The 18,682-nt window shown below is 40.0% G+C and overlaps 1 protein-coding gene and 1 pseudogene across 2 annotated transcripts in view; both read right to left on the bottom strand.

The window, feature by feature from the left end:
* Nucleotides 1-4,195, bottom strand: part of SPPL2A (signal peptide peptidase like 2A) — a 64,445-nt gene extending 60,250 nt beyond the window's left edge. Inside the window, exon 1 of one of the 2 annotated variants that reach the window (XM_072623273.1) lies at nucleotides 3,936-4,195. In XM_072623273.1, the coding sequence (XP_072479374.1) occupies nucleotides 3,936-4,001 (66 nt within the window). In that variant the 5' untranslated portion in view covers nucleotides 4,002-4,195. The remainder of the gene's footprint in view (nucleotides 1-3,935) is intronic. The other variant, XM_072623272.1, reaches the window with a different exon arrangement.
* A 2,342-nt stretch (nucleotides 4,196-6,537) lies between these two features.
* On the bottom strand, nucleotides 6,538-7,124 carry LOC140513528 (gametocyte-specific factor 1-like; annotated as a pseudogene).
* Between the last annotated feature and the right edge of the window lie 11,558 nt (nucleotides 7,125-18,682).

Raw genomic sequence — 18,682 nt, 5'->3', positions numbered from 1 at the left:
AGGATATAAAAAAAGGCAAAAACACAGTCCCTTTCCTCAAGAAACACATTTTATCAGGGAGACAGCAAGCAGATAATCTTATATATGTATGTGTGTATGTATTATATATGTATGTATACCACACACGCACACACACATGCATACGCATACACACACACACACACACACACACATGGCACAGTCAGTATAAATGGAAGAAAATCTCAGCATCATACCCCATTGGTTTACTACTGATTTTCATTCCTTGTGCCCAAGTTCCATCTGTTATCCAGTCTCCTGCCCAATAGGACCTCTGCCACTTGTTCATCCCATCACTTAATTGAATGAGCAACTTGGATCCTGGACCCCTTGTTGACAATACCATGGCACGATACTTTCTGAGTTTTAGTTTAATTTGTTACCTGTCCTATCTATCATTTAGGATTACTTTACAGACCAAATAAATTTCACTGATTCATATCAGAAAGGAAAAAGTGTGGCTATTAGTGAAGTGAAGGTCAAGGGTGGGGCCTAAAGGGTCTGTTACATCAACTCACACAAGGAGCTTAGGAGGTCAGATGGTAGAATACAGTAATAACATTAATAACAGCAACTAACATTTCCACAGTGCTTTAGAGTTTACAAAGCGCCTTATATGCATTGTTTTATTTGATCAATGAGGGATGATATGAAATGGGAAAGATAGTAAATTGAAACTTCAGGAATAAATGAGGGGAAATAAAGAAAGATTTCTAATTATGTTGACAAAAGAAATGAAGAAGGAAAACAAAGTAACTTGGCATAAACAAGAAAGGATGAATAAAGGGAAGCATAGAAAGATTTACTTGATTTGATGTAGGTCAAGAAAACAATACAGACAATGACTGCAACAATGTAAACTGCAAGAACACAAAATATCAAAATGTTACAAATTACAAGTGGTACAAAATGTTACAATGTTACAAAATTACAAAAAGCCCACCACTCCAAAAAGAGGTAGAAGACATCCCCATCACATTCTTTGTAGAGGTGGGAGATCAGTGGGCATGGTACTTAACTTATATTTCTAGGCTTTTTGATATCCTGCTCAGTTTTACCGATATTTCTCTCTTTTTTTACTTAAAACATTTTTTTAAAAATATGAGATGGTTCTGGGAGGGGGATCTGGGGTGATGTAAAAAACTCTCAAAAGACATTAAAATGTATTTTTTCAAGTACAGTAAACATAAAGCAGGGAGAAAATAGTACCTGCTGAGCAAAGACTATAGGATGAGGATACTTCAAAGAACCACCTTATTTGAATTGGATAGAGCCCTGGGCCTGGAGTCAGGAAGACCTAAATTCAAATTCTGTCTCAGACACTTACTGGCTGTGTGAACTTGGGTAAGTTACTTAACCTCTGTTTACCTTAGTTTCCTCAACTAACTAGGGATAATAATAGTACTTACCTCCCAGCATTTTTGTGAGGATCAAAAGAGATAATGTCTGTAAAAAGTTCTTAGTACAGTGCCTGGCACACAGTAGGTGCTACATAAATGCTTATTCCCTTCCCCTCCTTTCCCCTCCTTTCAAAGAGTCAGAACAAAGAAAAGGCAGAAAGTAACCAGGGGATATAAAAGGAAAAAGGTAAAATGAAGGACAAGAAACTTTTTAAAGAAAAATAAGGAAGATTATTATTAAAGAATTATTAATGAATAATAAGAAAAAATCCATAAACAACAGGAATACAGGAAGGAGGCCAAGAAATGGGCAACAGAAAACTTGAGAGGAGAAATAAAGGTGTCAAAGGTGGTGAAGAAAGGAGAAATTGCGAGTAAGTCACAAAGGGCTAATTAAAACCAAGCAAATGGAGTAAAAAAACCCAAAAAACTAGAAATGCATAAGAAGGTGGAAGGTAAGATATACAGTTTATTGGGCTCTGAGGCACAAATAGGAAAATGAAAGAAAATTTGGAATTAAAATGTTTTGTAGAGAATTGTATTGAGGATTTTTGTGGAGAGGGGGCTTGCTGTACTTGGAAAACACTGTAACTATATATTATTTTAAATACACTTTAAATATTTTTTAAAGCCTAACAAAGGTCACATGAAAAGATTTAAAGTAATACTATGAAAAATGTGAATAGCCAGAGAACACAAGGGAATTACATCCTATTTGTACTATATTTTGTAACTATTTAATATACAGGAATGTATACTCTCCCTAACTGGATTGTCAGTTCCTTGGAGAATGTATAGGTGTATATATACATGCACATACATATATTTATAAACAATATACATATATGTGTATATGCACACACATCTCCCAGAAATAAAAGGCCACATTTTCACCAATATTATTCTAGTATTTTTTTAAATGTTTCAAATAATGGAAATTTACATTCTCCAGAAGGGTATTAAGAGAAACATGGTGGATGTGAGTAAGTGGAAATAACATAAGGAACACAGTTCAAAGACTACGGAGAAAGGGATGTGCTGGTGATGGGCTGATGACTTTGTAAGGATGAATATCGATGGATAGCCCTAGTACTTTCTGGTATTCTCTCAATATCAGAAGAAAGAGAGGTCAATAACACTTCCGATGCACCCCAGTTGTGGAACTTACAGCAAGTCAAGAGTTGCAGAGGATGGGCAGTAGTTATGGGTTGTGATCTGCACCATTAAAACATTCATGAAATCAATGAGATCATAAATCCATGTTAGTATTTCAGATATTTCATCTCATTTATATTTCCCATATAGCCCAGAATGCTTATTGGTACACAAGTATGAAATTGTGGAATTTAATTTATCTGTTAATTATGAACCTTTACCACAAGAGATGCTAAAAAGGTAAACCTTTCACCTGTGTTAGTTTTAATTGAGCCAACCTTATCAATGCAGATTTGATGTTTTAAAAATTCGTAAAATAGTATCCAGAAAAAAATGTTTTCTGCTAGGGCTGCAGTATGAATCACTTACTAGTACATTTAAAGGTCAATTTAAAGAGGATTGGATCGGATAACCTTCCTTCTAACTTTTAAATCTACTATGATCACATATCCTATTTAAAGTTACACTGCTGTAAACTTCTGAAGCGTTAAGATAAAAACAAACTGTAAAACAAAAGTGAAATCATCAGACTGCGCTGTGACCATTTCGAGTCTCAACGGCTGCCCCATGCAGTGATTTCATTTCCTTGAAGTTACACAAAAAGAGAAGGGAACCTCAGGACTGTAGTAAAGCTCTCGAGCGGTCTAAGGCTCTACTTGAACGTGGCTGACTTATGGAGAGGAGGGGACAAATGACCAGGTGCCTATCAGCGCAGCTAAAACTCAATATACGTGCAAGTTACCACACTGGGAATGTCTAACTTTCGCGGCAGGGGGGAGGGATATTAAAGTTATTCCTTTAAAGGCAACTAACTCTTCACAGTCCCGGCGCAATAAATCACTGCTCGAAATAACACAGAGAAGAACTGTAGTGGGGAGCAAGAATCAAAGGAAATGAGAGGGGGAAGGGAAGCTCCACCTCCACCCCACCAGAGGGATAAGGCATTCCAGGAGACGGCAAGTAAAGAAGTGGCATAATACAGGAGGAAAGAGGAAGAGAGAGAGAGAGGAGAAAGGGAGATGGAAGGAGGCAGGAGGAATGGAAGGAAAGGGAAACGAGGACAGAAAAGAGGGGGGATTTCAATGACTTCCAAACTGAAAATAAATTAATAAAAAAAGAAAAGAGGGGAGGAGGGAAAGGGGGACGAGGGAGACCGAACAAGGAGGAGGGGAATGCAGGGCAGAATGGGCGGAGGGCGAAGGAGGAAAGAGGGGGAGGAGAGAGGGGAGGGAAACCTGGGGGCATCCTCAGCCCCGCCCTACGGCTCGGCCCGGGAAGGCCAAATGGGAGGGAGCCAGAGCGCCGCGGCTGCCCCGGCCGTTCCGGCCGCCCCGCCCGCCGCCCCGGCGGCCGCTCCCTTACCATCTTCAGCAGAAAGCCCCAGAGCAGGGCGGCTGCGGCCGGGAGCAGCCGCCTCCTCGTCCCCATCCTCCTCGGCCCCTGGAGCGTCTGGTCCAGACGCCCTGGCTGCCGCTCGGACCCGGCTCGGAGGAGGCCGGTCCTGCCCGGTCCACTCCACTTCCTTCCGGCTCGGACCCCGGCGGGTGGCTTCAGCAGGGGCGCCTGCGGTGGAGCGGACCTCGACTTCCGCCCCGACGTGTCCAGCGGGGGCGGGGCGGGGGTGGATGGGGAGGGGTGGGGAGGACTGGAGGAAAGTCCCCACTCTGGCCACGCCCCGTGGGCGGGGCGGGCGCTTCGGCCCACCCGCTCCCCAGCCTTTCCTTTGTCGTGCCCCTTTGGGACACCTTTGCACCCTCACAACCAGCTGCCTCCTCTCTCGTCTGCCCCACGTTCCTTGCCAGGCCTGCCCCAGTCCTCACACTCCTAATCCCTCTGTGGCTCCAGGTCGTCCCTTCTAGATCTGGAAGGCATGACCTCCCCAGGGGCTCCCTGCAGCGGGGGAACCTCCAGAGCCTCCTTCGTACTGGTCCTGGAAAGGTCTCTGTGGTCGCTCGGGGCGGAATGAGGGGCAAGAGAGGACTTGGTTTTGAATGCAGACTGACTTGGGCTCTGGGATTCAATTCCACGGCTGTCAAACGAGAATAATAATGCCCTTACTATTTAATAGCAATAAGTAGCATTCATATAGCGTTTTAAAGCTTGTAAAGAACTTTTATTTGATCCTCAAAAGCCAAGGAGTGATTGCATGAACTAGTCAAAGTCATTACTGTGGAAGGTACTTCCCAGCCACCTGGAGTGGCAAGCTAGGCAATCTTTACCCCTCTCTCACTCCTCGTATCCAATCAACGTCCAAGTCCTCTGACCTATATCTAACTAATGGTCAAGTTATTCCATCCTCATAGCATCTCTACTATATGTCCCTTTCTTTTCTCTGACACTGCAACCACCTTGGCACAAGCCCTCATCCTAAAATGTAGGTCCCATATCACTCCCTATTCAACAAACTCCAGTGGCTTCCGGTTACCTCCAGGATTAACTATAAAACGCCCTTTATAACTTGGCCCCTTCCTACTTTTCCCGTCTTCTTACACCTTACTCTCCTCTCCATGCTAAGATCCAGGGAAGATGGCTTCTTCTCTGTTGCTTAAACAATCTTTGTGCTCTGGGCAATTTCACTGGCTGACACCATGCCTGGAATTCTCTCCTTCCTCCTCTCTGCCTCCTAGCTTTCCTCAAGTCACAGAGAAAATCCCACTTTCTACAAGAAGCCTTTCCCAAGTGCTCCTTAATGCCAGTGCCATACCTCTGAGACTACCTCCACTTAATATATATGCATTGTATAATATATAATATATGTATGTATATATGTGTTACATATGCACACACACACACACATATATGTTTGGGCATTGTTATTTGCTTGTGATCTCTATTACACTGTGATCTTGAAAACAAGGACTTGTTCTTTTCCCTTTTTCTTTGAATCCTCACTGCTCAGCTCATACTATATGCCTGGCATATAATAGACACTTAATAAATGCTAGTTGACGGATATCACTGATGATTAAGGTGGGATCTGAATTTAGCAATTCCCTTCTTTAAGTCCAGAGCTCTGTTCACTGACCCACACAGTTCTCTGGCTTATTGTTAAGTATCAAAGGAGAAGGAATCTAAAGAAGCTTTGAAGTCTTATATATCAATTATTATTGTTACCTGATGTGTGATGTTAAGCAGGTCATGTGTTTTTGAGCCATAGTTTCCTTATTTGAAAAAAAATGGGGACAGTATATGAGACTCACCATACCTTCCAAACCAGTTGGAAGTGGAGTAAGGAGGTGTTAATGGGAGATTATCTGGTTGCTCAGACTGGAACTTAAAGGATAGTGGTACTATGTATATCTGTGTGGGAGGGGTTAACATTCACTTATTCACTCCATACAACTACTAGGAAGTCAAATAAATGGTTGGAGCTAAGTCTGAAGTTAGGGAAGGCCTGAGTTCAAATTTGACCTCAGACACCATGTGACTCTGGGAAAATAATTTAACCTTTATTTGCCTCTGTTTCCTCAACTGAAAAACAGGGATAATAATAGAACCTAGATCACAGGGTTATTGTGAAGATCAAATGAATTAATACTGTAAAGTACTTAGCACAGTGCCTGGCACATAGTAGGCGCTATGTGAATGTTGCGGCTGTTGGGGTTGCAGCTACTCATGAACACGTGTGCTGTGAGGGATTCAAAGTTTAGAAACTTACGTTCTAGTAGTTTGCAAGTATGAGAAATATACCAAGTAGAGAGTGTGAGCATAGGCACCCCTGGGCTGGTACGTGGCATTGTACCAGCACTGCAGCTGGTGGATTTAGCTGACTCTCATTAATCAATTTATTTCAACAAGCATTTGCTATAGCTCATCAACGTACAGTTTGAGACACTGGGAATCCAAAGAAAAACTTTCTGCCCTCAAGGGGTTTGTATCCTATTCTAATCAAACCCCTATTGTTTTCAGTTATATTTGACTTTTATTTTTATTTCAGAGCCACAGACAATTTATCCTTCCAAAATGTTATTAGAAATAGAAATAAAATAGTAAATAGCAGGAGGCAAAAGTGTTTTCTTGGGCCTTTCATTTGATGTGATCGATTTTCAGTTACCATGCATTTCCATTGCTTTGCCATGGTAGTATACATGGCAGAGACTTGGGAACCCACATGCCTCTAGTTAGGTCATTCTTACGTTCCACAAATACGTTCTTCACAGGGCTGCTATTGCTACCGCAGTTATCAGTGCCCTAAATAACGATAGTGCTGGACTGCTCCCACAAAACTTTATCCCCAGTCTTCATCACAAGGAAGGCATTGCTATGTGTTCACAATCAGAGCCTCCAATCTGTAGCTCCTGGACTGGCTGACTACATGCAGCTTTTGTCACTGAAGCTTGAGATGAGACTTGAGATGTAGGGGCTGATTTCAGCCCCAGAGGATCTTGGTGGCAAGTGATGAAAAGACACATAGCTAATTTGTTTGCAACAACAGCATGGTTCTTTCTGGATTTGATCAGATGATAAGGGAACCTGCAGGTCTTGATCTGATGGTTTTTATCATATAAAAAGCTTCCCTGGATCTAAAGAAGCAACATAATTTTCTTCCATGTCCTTTGAAAAGGAAGGAGACCCAAGTGCTCTCTCAAAGCTGTGATTCAGGGAATCAGAAACAGCATCCACCGAAAGGTTCCAACTCAAAGAAACAGAGTCAAACTCAGAGCCTAGCAACACTCTTTTGTCGTTGTTTTTGCTGATTCAGGGAGAAGCTTCGAATCATCCACCTTGCTGTGTAATTCCCCAAATGCAGTCCAGCCTGTTAGCCTGTTTTCTTACTCCTATTCAATTCTGGGCTGTTGGCCATCTTTCTGTCAAGATTGATGGCATAATGAACCATTTCAATGGACTGATCACCTGTCCAACTGCATCATCCTCTTGGATGAAGAATGTTGTACTGTTTGGCCAAACTAACAGTTTGGAGCAGCTGTGAATTTTGGTTCCATAGTCATGAAGTGGGTATTTGTTGCTGTTATTGTGTCATTTCAGTGATGCCTGATTCTCCATGACCCCATTTGGGGCTTTGTTGGCTAAGATACTGAAGTGGATTGCTATTTCCTTTCCTGGTATATCCCCATTTTACAGATGAGGAATTGAGACAATCAGGGTTAAGTGACTTGCCCAGGTTCACATAGCTAGCAAGTGTCTGAGGCTGGATTTGTACTCAGGTCTTCCTGACTCCAGCCCCACTGCTCTACCCACTGTACCACTTATCTGCCCCCCAATCAAACCCCCAAAGAGGCTGATAAACCAGAGTAATGACTGAGGTTGATAAACCTGAGTAACAATCGTTTTCATCCACAATGAAAAATATAGCTGTCCAATAACCTGGATCCTTGTGTCTCCTGATCATAAAGTGGTTTTTTTTCTAAGTACGTATTTTTTTCCCCTGAAAACCAAACCCTAATAATTTTAGAAGTTCTATTTTGTTTGTGGTTTCAGAGCAAAGGGAATTGAGTGATCCTAATGGAGCAGATAGTACCATAAAACCTTATAGTCAAAAGCACTCATCTAACTTTAGGAACAGACTTACTGAATGAATTAGATACTCAAGTTGGTTCCCTTGGGACAATTCTGAGTGAGCACTGGCAAAGTCATAATATTCAGCTCTCCTTTGTCTAATATTTTTTAATAGTCATCCTGATTTTCTGGTACAGCCTCTCTTCATCTCATACCTAGACTACTACAATGAGGCATGTGGTAGTCTGGTTGATCTCTCTGCTGCAAGTCCCTCTGAACACCAATCCATCCTCCATTCAGCTTCCAAAGTGATTTTCCTAAAGTGAAAGTTTGATCATGTTGCCTTCCAATTCAATACTCCAGTAGTTCCTTATTACCTCCAGGATTAAATACAAAATCCTCTGACTTTGAAAGGCCTTCAAAATCTGGCCCTTTCTTCCTTAATAGATTTCTTGTATTTATTCCTCTCCAGGTATTTTGTAATCCACTAATTATGGACTGACATTGTCCTCCTTGTTCCTCATACTTCAACTCTGCATTCCGCCATGCTTGAAATGCTTTCTCTCCTCATCTATGCCTTCTGACTTCCTTGTCTTCCTTAAAGTCTTAAATCTTCAAATTCCTCAAATCCTGCTTCTGAGAGAGATCTTTCCCAGCAACCTCACTTCAATGCCTTCCCTATGAAATTTCTTCCAATGTATCGCACATCCAATTTATATCTACTGGAATTTGTATGTTGTCTCCCCCGCTCCCGCTTTGAGGGGAGGGAGGTTCTATTTTTGCCTTTCTTCGTATCTTCAGCACTTAGCACCCTGCCTGGCATAAAACAAGTATTTAATAAATGCTTGTCGATGACTCATAATACTTCCTTATGAATCTTAAGAGAGCAAAGTCCTGTTACAACATTATTTTACTCTATTTTAGTTCTCTTTTAAATTTGTAGTTTCTTTTTTAGCACTGCTGTCAAGACTCAATAAACTTGCTAACAACTTTACAAAATACCCTTAGGGTAGGTGTGTTACTTTTGTAACTTTCACTTCATCCAACCTGTGGGGTTGATGAGAGGCCCAAAGGTGTCATGGGTAGGGAGTTGGCCTTGGAGTCAGGAAGACTAGTGTTCAAATCCAGCCTCTAACACATGTTGGCTCTCTAGCCAAGGGCAAGTCACTTATCTATTCATACCCGAGGCAACTTCTCTGAGACTATAAATTGCAGAGCAGCTACAAATCTGCTCTGCTAGAATCTTTTCACTTGAATTTCCCATACCAATAAAGTCATAGAGTAGGACCCCCTCTCTCCTCTTCCTCACACCATCCCCCCCACCTTACCCCACCATGTCTTTTTTTTAGATGATGTTTTTTGATTTGTGTGTAAGTTGAATTTGTGAGGCAGAGTTTCATGAAGGCACCAGCCTCACTGTCTTCTCCAGAGTCATTATAATCCAGTGACAGGACAGAGTCAAGACAGATGGCAATGGCTCAGGATGCAGTGGATGACCTTGGCGTCTTCTGTGTCTAACCAAGTTATAAGTGCTCCATGCCACCTGCTTCAGCTGCCTTCATGGCCATTGGAACAAATTGTTCTCATCTGCCCATTCCACCAGATGAAGTCTTCAAATGCATGGGGCAGACATCCTTCTAACTCACCAATGGGTTTGAGATCCCTTGGTCACCCTCATGGAAAATTATGTCAAAATTTGGTTGCTCAGAGTTCATCAGTATTGCACGTCAATTTCATGATGGCATGTTTGCCTGGGTTCTGGATAAGTGGACAATGCTCTCATGTCTTCCTAGTCACCAACAGAGTGAAACAGGGCTGTGTGCTTGTCCCTGTGCTTTTTAGCATGATGTTTTCAGCCATGTGGTCAAATGCTTTCAATGAGGATGAACATGACATCAAGGTCAATTACTGTACTCATGGTAAGTTCTTCACTTTGAAAAGGCTGCAAGCCAAGACCAAAGTGGAGGGAGTGTTGGGGCATGATTTTCTGTTTGCAGATGATTGTGCACTCAATGCAGTCTCTGAAGCTGAAATGCAGCAAAGTATGGATCAATTCTCTGCTGCCTGTGCTAATTTTGGCCTAATAATCAACACCAAGAAAACACAGGTGCTCCATCAGCCACCACTATACCATTCATACATGGAACCATCGGTTACAACAAATGGAGAAGTTTTGAATGCTGTGGATAAGTTCACTTACCTTGGTAGTGTACTTTCCAGGGATGTACACATTGACAATGAGGTTGATGCACACATTGCCAGAGCTAGCTCAGTGTCTGAGAGGCTCCAAAGAAAAGTTTGGGAGAGAAGAGGAATTAGACTGACTACCAAACTGAAGGTCTACAGAACCATTGTGCTGACCTCATTGTTGTATGCCTGTGAAACATGGACAGTTTTCCAGTGCCATGCCAGGAAACTGAATCACTTCCATTTGAACTCTCTTAGGAAGATTCTGAGGATCACCTGGAAGGATAAAGTACCAGACGCTGAAGTCCTTGTTCGAGCTGAAGTAGTCAAGCATTCAAACTCTGCTTCAAAGAGCACAACTCCAATGGGCTGGCCATGTTGTTTGAATGCAAAATGTGTGCTTTCCAAAAAGACTATTTTATGGAGAACTTGCATGGGGCTGGCGATCACATGGTGGCCAGAAGTGATACAAGGACACTCTTGAGGTTTCTCTGAAGAACTTTGAATTTGACTGTGCAACATGGGAGACACTGGCACAGGACTGCTCAGCATAGTGTGCCCACATAAGAAAAAGTGCTGTGCTCTATGAGCAAAGGAGAATTGAAGTAAACATAGGATGTGCAAATTTGGAGTATCCACCCCAAATATTCACATGGACTCTCTGTGCCCAACCTGTGGTAGAACATTCTGAGCTCATATTGGTCTGATCAGCCACAGTTGGACACACTGGAATTTCACTTTATCATGGTGATGTCATTTTGGTCATCTTTGAAGACAGACAACAACCAACCAACCAATACCCTCCTCCCCCATGTTGATTTTGATTCTTATTGGATCCAATTTATCAGGGTTGCCCATAAATGCTAAGGACACAACCTATTTTGAGCCTGAAGTTTCTCTATTCAATGACTACAGTGATGATCAAAGGATAGTGAACATGCTACGTAAAGGAAAGGGCTTATTATTGTTATTTTCCCAGACAATCAGTACTGACAAGAGTCTATCTTTATAATATTTGTTCTCTTTTTCCTCTCTGGATGGCATGCAATTATAAATAAAATGTTTTTCTTTATTGGTTTCAAAATTGTCCTTTAAAATAGTACCTTTTTCTATGAATGCTGTTTTTTTCATTATGTTATAAGCAAACTTCAGTAATTCTCGTTGATGTGGGTACTGGACACTTTCTAGTGCAACCTAGCCATGCCTTTTTATCTCATGCAATTTTTGTATGCATCCTTCTATAAATCCTCAACAGAGACTCTACCCAGCGTCCTGGAAGCCTTTTCTTATTTTCTGATTACCAGCATAGTAATCTAAATGTCCATCACTTATTCCTCATGTGTAAGTGTTTCAGGTTTGTTTTTTTTTTTAACATCATTTCTCAAATTACTGTTCAGGAATAAATGGTCCACTTTGTGATCTAGACAGCAAGAGTTCTCCAAGTGTGGTTTAACACAGGGGGTCCCTGAGATCACAGGAAGTCAAAACTAGTTTAATAATAATAATACCAAGATGTTATTTGCCCATTAAAATTCTCTTCCCTTTTCCAGCTACCTATCTGTGTGAGACCAGATTTTCATTATATAATTCAAACAAAACATATCACAAAAGATCGAATGCCAAAGAAGGTACAAGAATCCAGCTATCTTCTCTTAAGCCATATACTAAAGAAATTTGCAAAAATATGTAAAACAAAAATATGTGAAACTTCTACATTTTTTATTTGGAAAATGTACTCAGTTTTTCATTAAAATATGTCATATTTCCATATAATGGGCTTGTTGTTATATTAAAGTATATTAATATGTTTTTTAAAGAACATTTCATTTTAAATTTCTAATGCAGTAATTATTGATGGAACCCAGAAAAAAACCAAAAGCTTTTTGGGGTCCTCAATAATTTTTTAAAATTTAAAGGGTTAGGGTCTTGAGACCAAAAAAATTTGAGAACTCTCTTAAGTCTGGGATATTTTACTTTTTTTCAATATAAAAGATTAAGTTTGAATGAGAACTAAGTCTCTAACTTCTAGTTGAAGAGACTTTAGAAATCATCTTGTATACCTGGGGGGGGGAGGGAAGCACCCATTTCCTAGGTGAAGAAACTGAGGCTCGGGGGTAAAGTCACTTTAAGAAGGTGGAGCCAGGATTTGAACCCAGGCCTTCTCACTCCAAGTCTAGTTTTCTAGCCAACATACTCTGCAACAAACCTAAAAGTCAAGAAACTCAAGCTGAGGAAGAATCACTTTTTCCTTTTAAGCAAAGGCATAGTTGAAAGAATCTCTGGACTCAGTTTAAACTATTCTCATGTGTTCAGGAGCTTCAGAAATTTACTCTCTTCCCCAATGGTCAAGAACTGCTTATAAATGTGAGGAATGGAATTTGGGGGAGGAGGGGAAGCTTTCTCAACACTTAATTGGTCTTGGAGAAAACTACATTTTGCATTTTCACTTTATGCCAGCACAGTTACAGATTTACCATTTCCTAATTCAGCCTCAGAGTCAGACCTAGAGGTAGGTCTGGGAAGCAGGGTATAAGAGAAAGTCTTTACGATGCCCAAGGTGACTACCATGGAGAGAGGCAATAGTTTCAGAATGCTATAGAGCCTAAGGAGCTGGAGGGTAACTCTATCCTAATTAGTTCTGTTCTTTAGGAAAGGGTCCTAAGCTCCATGATGCATAGAAACTTCAAAACACTAAGTATAGTGCTAGAATCAGTAAGACCTAGGTTTAGACCCTTGTTAGCTATGTGACTCTAGGCAAGTAACTTAGCCTCTTTGTGAATCTGTGCCTTACCTGTAAAAAAAAGTAGGGGGCGGGGGAGGGAAAGGAGTTGGACTCAAGGGTCTTTAAGTTCCCTTCCATCTCTGAACCTAGGGTCTTACATACTACCATGTTTCTTGTTTCTCTGAATATGGCAATTAAAAATATTTTACACGGTATCTAAAGCATGCTCAAGACGTTTTCTGAGATACAACTCACCAAGGACCAAAACTGAAAGACCAGACAGGTTAAAGTATCAGAGCAATTAGCATTTGAAAGTTTCCTTTTCTTTCTCCCCTGTCATATATTATGGAAGGGAAACTGAAAGCCAGAGAGGGTAAATGATGTGCCTAAGAGCACAGAGCTAGTTAGCCAGGCTTAGAGTACAGGCTTCCTACTCTCTAATCCAGTGCTCTCTCTCCCCCACATTGAATTTCCTATAATCGCTTGAGGCAGATGAGTCTTAAGCCAACATCTTTGGATCTGCTTGAGTATTCATTCATTCCATACAGGCAGGGTTGGCTGTAGGTAGAACTGTGAAGTTAGTAGGTACTTTAAAAAGAATCAATTTTATTTTATCTTCAGGTCCCCATTTTCTCCCTGAGAAAGCAAGAAAAACAAAACTCCTGTTACAAACACGTAAAGTCAAACAAAAACAGTTTTTCAAATTGGCTACATTTTTTAAAAGTCTCAATTTATACCATCACCTCTTTATCAGGAAGTAGGTAACATTTTTCATTTTGAGTCTTCTGGAAGTGTTTGGTTATTGCATTGATTAGAGTTCCTAAGTATTTCAAAGTTATTTGTACAATATTGTGATTTAATAAATTGTTCTGTTGGCTCCACTTACTTCATTTTACATCAATTCATACAAGCCTTGCCAGCTTTCTCTGAAAATATCCCCTCATTGTTTCTTATAGCACAATAATATTCCATCACAATCATACACCATAACTTGTTCAGCTTTTACCCAATTGATGGGCACCCCCTCAGATTTCCACTCTTTGACACCACAAAAAGAGCTTCCACAATTATTTTTGTACATGTGGGACCTTTTCCTTGTCCTTTGATCTCTTTGGGTTATATATCCATTTGCAGTATTTCTGGGTAGAGTAGGTACAGTTCAATTAGCTAAGTACTTTTTCAGTATCCTCATCCTTTGCTTTCTCCTTGCCCTCTTTTCCTTTTTCTCTCCCATCCAAACTGTTCTCCTGAAAGGATCTGATAAAATTATTTATGTTCACTTGGAAATGACTGTTAGAACTTCATTTTTAATGTTCTCAAGGGTGTTTATATTTTAACAGAGGAAAAATTTCTGTGCAAAGAATAATGCTTTAATTTCAGAATTAGCAAGTGAAGTGGGAGAGGTATTTTGGAACATAGAGAAGGCCTTTTTGGTACTCTTGAAATCACATTGTGTAGGTGGCTGCCTAATCTGTCTATGGCCTTGACTGTAGAGATGTAGTCAGATGTGCTCTAACTTGCTTGCCATGAACTTTGTTAATGTAATCCTCCCTCCCATTCACCTTCTTCCCTATGCTTTTATAAATTACTTCCAAATTAGAAAGTAAGGACAGACAAGGAGAAAACAATTTTTTAAATGATTGGGAATGGTATATTTTTTTCTCATCTACATTGTTATGCTACGTCATAAAATAATATAACATGGCCGTTACGTAAATATCCTTAAGAAATTTATCTGATTCCAGGTAACAGCATTAGAATGTACCTTTTATATCATAATCCTAATAACGGACATTTAAATAGCTCTTCAAAATTTTCTGAATGCCTTGTGTTTGAATTGCACATGAACATTAGAACTAGGAGGGTCTTCAAAGACCATCCTAGTCCAATTTTACTCTTTTTACCTATGAGAAAATTAAGTCTCAAGGAAATGAAGTGGCTTGTCTGAGGCCACTTAGCTGGTTAGTGGCAGACAATTAAAATCTCTGCCTCCTGGTGTTTCTCCTCAGGACTACCCAATCAGAAAACTTATTTCACCTATAAATAAATATTTTAGTAGTCATGTTTCTTTTGCAAAGCCTTCAATACATTTTATTCAGTCATTTCTACAAACAGGATCTAGAAAAGACTAAAATCTAGAGGACACCCAGGGTGGCTTAGGAGATAGAGCCCTGGGTCTCCAGTCAGGAAGACTCATTTTCCTGAGTTCAAATCTGGCCTCAGACACTTGCTAGCTGTGTACCCCTGGACAAGTCACTCAACCCTGTTTACCTCAGTTTCCTCATCTGCAAAATGAGGAGGAAATGGCAAACTGCTGTAGTATCTTGGCCGAGAAAACCCTAAATGGGCTAATGAAGAGTCAGACATGACTCAAAGATGACTGAACAACAACAAAAAATCTAATGGTTCTTTCTAGAATTTAAAGTTTTAGTGTTGTAGTTTTTTCCCTGGAAGATAGGCTAATGGCTAGTATTTGCCTATGGTGAGCCTTTGGGTCCTCTTCTTATCTAAGATGAACACAGAATCCTGCGTATCTAAAAAATTCATTCTCAGCTGAAATGCAAACCCCAGGGCAATTTTAAACCAGGCCCTGCCAGTTTGTAACACCTGCATGCATACAAATGTGTTTTTAAAAGAGAGAGGAAAACGTAAGTAATAAAGGCATTCTGTTCCTTTAGGGTAAATTCTTAGATAGGATCTAAACAATGTCGTTGAAATTAGGTGCCCACTTTGCACATTATTCTCAATGGACCTATGAACCTTGTTAACCTATGAAAACACTTCTACAAATATTTGGAATTACTTCAGACAGCTTATATTTTACTGAACACTTGTCTTCACTCCTACACCTAACTTACTTAAGTATACAGTCTGACACCATATTTAATTCTGATAAGCATTTGTGTGGGGGGGAAAGGTTGTCTAGACACGTTATCTAAAATGATAAAGTATATAATTGTAAATTCAACCACAACAGGAGCATTTCAAAATCTAGCTTTGATAAGTTTGCTTTGATGTATCAATTATTATGAACTTTTTCTTTCTTCTGGTTGGTTAAAAATTAAAACAATTTAACGGTCTTCATAGCAAAAGGGGTTAAATCCCAGAATTCTCAAGGTTAATCTTAAAAAAAAAAAAACACCAAAACACCCAACCTGCCAACAGTTATGCTCCTGTGTAAACATTCCTTTCCATTTATGGACATCCCTTTTTTTTTTTCCATTCCCAAAGCTAGTTTGAGAACTCGTGAGTTAGCTTTATTTATAGACTCAACACCTTAGCCATTAACTCTTTAATACTAGGAGTTGTTTTTTTAAGTAGAGACATCTTCAGTAGGTTACATTCAGCATTTACCTCCTAGTATGCCAAGATAATTACCACCAGTTACTGGCAAACTGTTAAATAACAACTTGGACTCCTCCAGTGAGGGAAGGACCTGTTTGAAATAAAGAACCAGCAGCTCTGTAGTAATGAAAAGGAAAGTTTGATATATATCATTTTGCACAGTGCTTCTGCATGACTGAGATAGTAAAGAGAGGATGAGGTGATAGTGTGGGGAAATGGAAAAACTGCTGCCTCTGCAGTCAGAGAAGCTGGTTCTAAATCCTGCTTCTGCCAACTGGCTGTGTGAACTTGAATGAGTTACCCTGTATCTCTGGTCATCACTTTGTTCATCTAGAAAAGAAGGGGGTTAGACTATTAAACCGAAAGACCTCTCAAGGCCCCACCTAAGATTCCATAAAATCTATTATTACACTGTACGATGTGTATGTAGGACATACAGTCTCTTTTCCAGACAAATTCTTCATTTCCAAATCTTCTAAAATGACCAAAGGTCTGCCAAAAATAGTTACTCAATCTGGTAATGAAAATTTAAATTCTAAACTCAGTGGCAAAAATGTACGAAAGTCAGTCAGCCAGTTAACTAGCCTTTATTAAACACTTATTATATGTCAGGCACTGGGTGAAGTACTGGAGGTAAGGGAAAAAATAGCAACTAATCCGTGCTCTCAAAGAACTCACAGTCTAGTGGGGAAGACGACATGCAAACAGTTATGCACAAGAAAATATATACAAGATAACCGCAGGAGGAAGGAGAAAAGATCAAGTGCAGGCTGACCTGCATTGGTTGTATTCTTTTCTATCCCCATTCAGTGTTCTCCAGAGATCTATCATATCTACCTTATCCAGAGTTTTATTCACCTCCTTAAATTCTTTCTTGTTTATTTTGAGGTTAGATTTATCAAGTTCAGAAAGGGGGAGCTTGAGGTCCTCCACTAGCATAGTTTTGCTGTCTATTTCTTCAGTAACTCCCTTAACTTCTTCTCTAAGAATCTGGATGCTAAGCCACTTGGAGTGTATATGTTTAGTAGTGATATTGCTTTGTTATCTGTGGTGCCTTTTAGCAGGATGTAGTTTCTTTGCTTATCTCTTTTGATTAGATCTGTTTCTGCTTTTGCTTTGTCTGAGATTAGAATTGCTACCCCTGCTTTTTTTACATCAGTGGAAGCACAATATATTCTGCTCCAACCTTTTACTTTTACCCTGTGTGTATCCCCCGGTTTCAAATGTGTTTCTTGTAAACAATATATTGATGAATTATGGTTTTTAATCCATTCTTCTATCTGCCTCTGTTTTCTGGGAGAGTTCATCTCATTCACATCCACAGTTAGGATTCCTATCTGTGTCTTTCCCTCCATCCTCTTTCCCCCTGTTTATGCTTTTAGTTCTCCCTTCTCCCTTCCCCTCCACAATAGAGTTTTAATTTTTGACCACCGTCTCCCTCAGTCTTCCTTCCCTTCACCTGTATTGGTTTTATCTGGATTATTGGCATGGCCTAATCTCCCTGACTCCACTCCAGCCTGTTCTATTTGCCATCTAGTATCCATATGGTGCCAAAAGTGTCAGTCCAGAAAAAGTGTACCTTGGATGACTAACACCTAAGAATGACTAAGTACTCCAAGGGTTCTTGGGGCAGTGGAGACATGTTATTTAGCCATATTTAATGGACAGAGATCATAGAAGAATCTAGACAAATCTAATTTCATTTCATCAAACTCTATGTTAATGTAGTTTTGTTTACTTAACAAAGTCCTGCATTCCTTGGAATTGAGTTCACAGTGCAAGTTGAACTGGAATAGGACTCGTCTTGAAAAAAATCTCTCAGAGTTTTTCGAGTCCAACATCCCTGACTACTGTCATCATCAGATCTCTGCTTAAAGATTCCTTATGATGAGGAACTCATTGCAACCCAAGGAATTTCAAAAACTGCAGAGTCCCCAGTAATATCTCTTTGACCTTGTAGTTTCCATATATCTTAAGAAGAATAGTTTTATATTGTATTTGAAAGGCATTGTTTGGCACTTATACTGAGAGTATTTACAAGAAGTATATAAAGAAGATTCCTGAAGCCATTATTTTAGCTAGAATTATAGCACTACCTTCCCAAGAACTGACAGCTTGACTTCAATGGTTTTTTTTAATTTTCCTAACTTAGTGATAGTTACCTTGAAGTTTGTTCAGCAAGACAGCAAGAGAAAATACAATAAGCTAAAAGCAAGGTAGTGTAATTCAATTTCATTTATTTCAGCAAGCATGTATTAAGTCTCTAGTGTACCTAAGAAGCTTTCAAGTCCACTGGAGAAGACAATATGTGTATAGATAAGTATAATGTAATTTGAGGATAGAGAAACACTAACATTTACAGAGAACAGAAGATGCTCTTGTTGGAGGAGTCACCTAA

This window comes from Notamacropus eugenii, chromosome 7 (assembly GCF_028372415.1).
Source record: "Notamacropus eugenii isolate mMacEug1 chromosome 7, mMacEug1.pri_v2, whole genome shotgun sequence".
Classification (NCBI taxonomy): Eukaryota; Metazoa; Chordata; class Mammalia; order Diprotodontia; family Macropodidae; genus Notamacropus; species Notamacropus eugenii.
This window is presented reverse-complemented; position numbering and strand designations above follow the sequence as displayed.